Source organism: Hoplias malabaricus, chromosome 7 (assembly GCF_029633855.1).
Source record: "Hoplias malabaricus isolate fHopMal1 chromosome 7, fHopMal1.hap1, whole genome shotgun sequence".
Classification (NCBI taxonomy): domain Eukaryota; kingdom Metazoa; phylum Chordata; class Actinopteri; order Characiformes; family Erythrinidae; genus Hoplias; species Hoplias malabaricus.
Genome location: NC_089806.1, coordinates 6,711,460 through 6,716,912, shown reverse-complemented (window position 1 = coordinate 6,716,912; position 5,453 = coordinate 6,711,460). Strand labels below are relative to the sequence as shown.

The 5,453-nt window shown below is 43.1% G+C and overlaps 1 protein-coding gene across 1 annotated transcript in view; it reads right to left on the bottom strand.

Moving 5' to 3' along the window:
- Positions 1-358: 358 nt before the first annotated feature.
- The window catches only part of clvs2 (clavesin 2), a 41,118-nt gene continuing 36,023 nt past the window's right edge, over positions 359-5,453 (bottom strand). The window contains exon 5 of the mRNA XM_066677736.1: positions 359-827. Within this exon, the coding sequence (XP_066533833.1) occupies positions 734-827 (94 nt within the window). The 3' untranslated portion in view covers positions 359-733. The remainder of the gene's footprint in view (positions 828-5,453) is intronic.

Sequence of the window (5,453 nt, the reverse complement as noted above, 5' to 3'; positions counted from 1 at the left end):
ATTTGCAGTGTGTAATTGGTTACGCCTCACTGTAGTGTACAGTGTAAAGGGGTATTTGCTTCCAAAGACTAGGACCTGTACCACTGACTTTTCTGCACTTACCCTAATGAAAGCAGCATATGCTTATACGACACAGTTAATAGCCATATGCTTTTCTGCCTTTTTTTTGTTGTTTTTTGTTTTTTTTTAATGTACTAATCATTGATCATAAATCCTGAGCTGCACTTGGTGATTTGGACATTTTTGAAATCCCAAAAGCCCTGCACACATCCCCCACCCCAACCCTACCGTCCCCCCCCCCCCCCTCTCCCCAGTCTCCTATGACACCACTCTCCACGAACTGATCACGAGAAAGCACATACAGAAATATTCACAGCAGTCTTTTACACGTGCTCAGGGAGTCACGGTCTCTCTCCCAGAATCCCAAGCGTAGATTCACAGAAGTGTATTTACAGACTGGAGTTTGGCACTTAACAGTTATAACATATGGATCTCTTCCATTAGCTATTGGCTTCAAAAATATCCCTCTGAATAACACTGTCACTCTCTTCCCCCAGTGTTTCCACAGGCTCTCTTCCTCATCTTCCATCTCTTTCTTTCTCTGACGTTTTTATGTTTTTTTTTCTGGTTTGTTCTCTTCCTTTGTACATTTTTTTTGTTTGGAACTGGGTGCGCTTCTCCCCAGTGCTCGGCCCTTGAAGTTTTTGCTTGCGGCCGTGGGAATTAAAAGCCTTTAGTCCAGCGAGAGCAGCGGCTGCATGTTCTCCTCTTCGTTTTTCACTTTTTCTGGCCGCTTAAGCACTCCAGGCTCCACCACCGACTGGGACCTGTGCACATAAATAAATAATGTTCAGCATCACAGGAAGCAACGTTCAGCAAATAACCACCGCTAACAATGAGCTACCAGCTGGTGGCATAAAGTGAAGGTAAATATACATTTAATCACATCAGCTTAACCGTACACAGGATCCAACAAAAGGAAACACATTCCTTTAGCCATTAAAGAGAAAATAATTCCAAAATGGCGACTTTACAGCAGAGAACAAAAACATTCGTGTTGAAATGTTACGCTGAAAAAAACATCCACTTCCTGTTTGTAGCATTTTTCTTGCTCAAAAAGTGAGTTTGTGACAAATATTCCTTTGTAAGAACCTGCTCTTTAAACATTGGGATCAATACGGCAGCAGCTTTGAGGCGTGATGTTATTAAAGATGTGGATTAAAAGGTAGCCGAGAGCATTTAAGGGTTAACACGCAGTTTTGCAGCAAATGCACTTTCTGGTGATTGAGCCGTGGAAGGTCATTGAATTAAATAAAGAGAAAAAAACATGTCAGTGCTGGTCAGAGCTCTGGCCTATTTTGGATTTATTTCCCTGGTAGAAGCATAAGCAGCTTTGGGGACAGAGTGCTACCATTCATCATGGGACAAATCTGGGACAGTCCTCTGAGACAGATGCGTTCATGTGGACGACACTGGTGGCTTACATCACTGCTGTCGAAGGGAACAACACACGACACAAACCTGTTTCTAAAAGTAAAATCAATGACGGTTTTACCATAAACTAAAGGCCCAGACTCTGTGGTTTTAAGGGTGGGGATTCTGAGTGATATGACGTTATAATATATGTTTTATATTATGCTTTTCTGAGTAGATTATGGGTATTATCAGTGTTTTTCGAGTCTCTGAACTATGTGGATCATTAAAAGACATTTGTAGGCTAATGACATAGGGAAGGACAAAAAGAGGACATCATTATTCTGTTAAATTACTGTGAATAATGACTTTTCTGACAATATGGTGGTCTTCAGGATTCATTCGGGAGAGAATAATTAGTGCAGTGTAACAGAGGATCAGGCAGAAAATCTACATACATACACTAATCAGCCATAATAATAACATGTACCTCCTTGTCTCCACATTCATTTTCAATTTTCCCAGCTCCACTGACCACACAGGAGCACTTTGCAGTTCTACAATTGTAGACTGTAGTCTATATGTTGATCTGCATACTTGTTTGCCCATTTCTCACCCTGTTCTTCAATGGTCAGGGCCCCCATACAACCCCCACAGAGCATTCTCAGCGCTGCAGTGACACTGACGTGGTGGTGGGGCGTGGATCAGACACAGCAGTGCTGAGAATAGATCAGCAACCAAAAACATCCAGTCAGCAGCGTCCCGTGACCACTGAGGAAGGACTAAAAGACGATGAACACAAACTGCACAGCAGCAGATCAGCTAACGTCTCACAGAGTGGACAGAGAGTGGACACAGGGTTTAAAAACTCCAGCAGCACTGCTGTGTCTGATCCACTCATTCATCACTGGCACTGCAGCACTGAAGAACATCCATCTTCCACCAAAATAAAAGCTGCTAACTGTGGCCCTGCTCAATGTGGCCCTGAAAAAAGGTGAAATTTGGCTAACAATGATGTTATATCTTTGCAGTATCACACACCTCTAGGGGGACAGTAGCTCTGTTGTAAGAAGTAGCTGATTGGATGTGAATTTACTGAGATTTACTTTCAATTTACAAACCTTTAATAAAGATCTTGCACAACAGTTTATCACAGCCATGTTTTCATACACTGTAAAAAAAATCTTGTATATTTTACAGTAAAACACTGGCAGCAGAGTTCCCAGCCATTTACCGTATTTTTACAGGAACACTACTGTATTTCAAATTTACAGCATATTACTGTAATTGAATAATACAATAATTTACTGTAAATACTGTGATTTACAGTAAAATACTGTAGCAGACTCGCTGTAAATTTACAGCTATTTTTTTACAGTGTAGTCATGTAATTTGTTAATTGAGACTTAATCCCCAAAGATTCGGGGCACAGCCTGATGTTTCACCTACGTTTAATGAGACATTAGCACTTTAACCATTGGACTGAGACTTTAAAGTCTTTTTATTATTTCAGTATCTGAAGATTAAACAGTGGAGGATCAGTGCAGTGGACTGTAGCACTGTAACATTAGCAAGAAAAAAAAGAGCTGAGTCGCTTTGAAGATGTTCAGATGATTGTTCAAGAGCAGACAATCGTGAGAGTCCGTAGTTAATTACTCTGACTAATGTAGACTTTTTAGGGCCCGTGGGTGAGGTTGGCTTTTATTTTTTGAGGGCAGACATCTCTTATTCATGATGCTGAAAGGAAAAGGAATAATTGGTAAAATAATAAACTGCGCAGCTCGGGGAAATCAAAGTGTCAATGGAATAAAAAAGCGCGAGTCTCTGCAGTGTGTTTTGTTTGTGGCTGGGGAGGCAGAAATGTCAGCGGCGATATGTCTAACTCTCACTGATCTGCTGATCCTACACAGTTTTCAGCGAGCAGCTGCAAAAAAAACAAAAAAGACGGGGAAAAGAAAAAAAAGTGAAGCTGGTGTACTTCCACTACGAGGCCGTGATGGACACAAACTGTGGGATTTTCCAAAGGGAGCGCTACACATGCTGCTGTGCCTTGGGCTGTAGCTGCTCTGTCGCACGTCTAACACTCGACTCTCTGTGGTACAGCAGCGGTGGAAAAGTCAGATCACTGCCAAAGGTAAAGCTCCATCACATCTGTTCATGCTCCAGAGCATTTGACTCCAGCGTATCACTCATGGAGGGCAGCTCATGGCAGCATCTTTTATGTCTAGAGCTGATTTCATGACCCAGTAAGTCGAGACACCCCTAGAGACAAGCAGGAAGACAATGAACTGCAAACTCATAGACCTCAACCCAGATCGTACTCTCTCAGCCAAGAGAACAGTGGGCAAAGTTTGCGTCTTTAGCTTCGCACTCGAGCGGCAAGGCTAACGGAGCGTTGTTTTTTTGATTTGTTGAGTAACAGCAAACATTTTCTCAGGAGATTTCTGACACCAGATGGCACACATCATTAAAAACGGTGCAAGCTGTAGTTTTGCTATCATACTGCCACAGTTTTGCAGAGTTTTTTATTGCGGAGAAAAGGCCTCACGTGGACGATAATGAGTCATTTCATTCAGAGGAAATTTTTATCGCTCATAAGTTGCTCTGTAAATGGCTCATGAGACATGATGAAGATCCTCTTAAAATTCTTTGGAGAAACAGAATGAGACAAATAGGAGATGCGAGACATGAGAGCTGTAAAGGAGAGGGTAGTGCTTAGTTCCTCTGGTGAATCTGAGCACGGTCTGAGCGTTTACTCAGATCTCAGCTACAACTAAAAAAAGAGGAGACGTGAGGTCACTGAGGTCCTTTTCTCAGAAGACATATTTGAGCAACAGGAGACTTACGCTAAAGCCTCCTCTGTCTTTCCATCTGATCTCATTGTCATCTAGGAGAAACTATGGAGATATTCAGAGACCTCCTTTTTAATTTTTTCCTTTGTTGTAGTTAGCGCTAGTCAACCTCGGTTACTCGTTCAAGATCAGAAAACATGTAGGAAATAAGGGTAGTAACTGAGAGGAGGGAGGGGAGTACAGTAATCCCTCGCTACTTCGCGGAACTTCATTTTTCGCGGGTGGTCTTGGAACGCATCCCCCACGAAAAACGAGGGACCACTGTACGCAGTATTACAAATAAGTGGATGGATTGTTTAATGAGTGTGTGATTTACTGATGCACCACTGGAGGCGCAACCTCAGGGCGGTCAACCACATTTGTGTAGAACTGTAAAAAAGTGGGAAAACAAAAGAAAGAAATACTACGACACAAATAAGAGAGAGAAAATGTAACACAAAAACACATACTACTTTGGAGGTTAGTGATCAGTTATTTCTCTTTTATTTAAATTTGTTCATTCATCATCTGTAACCCTTATCCAGTTCAGGTGGGTCCAGAGCCTACCTGAGAATACACCCTGGAGGGGGCACCAGTCCTTCACAGGGCAACACACACACACACATTCACACCCACGGACACTTTTGAGTCGCCAATCCACCTACCAACGTGTGTTTTTGGACTGTGGGAGGAAACCAGAGCACCCGGAGGAAACCCATGCAGACACAGGGAGAACACACCACACTCCTCACAGACAGTCACCCGGAGGAAACCCACGCAGACACAGGGAGAACACACCACACTCCTCACAGACAGTCACCCGAAGGAAACCCACGCAGACACAGGGAGAACACACCACACTCCTCACAGACAGTCACCCGGAGGAAACCCACGCAGACACAGGGAGAACACACCACACTCCTCACAGACAGTGACCCGGAGGAAACCCACGCAGACACAGAGAGAACACACCACACTCCTCACAGACAGTCACCCGGAGGAAACCCACGTAGACACAGAGAGAACACACCACACTCCTCACAGACAGACACCCGGAGGAAAAATTTGTTCCTGTATTTGTTCAGCTTCTTATATGTCTTTCCCTTTCCACCTTAAATGCTTCACTAGATGAGGCTGATGTTATACTCCTTATCGTTTTTTTCCTTCCACTGTATATATAATTTTAGGAGGCAGATATTTGCTTCTATG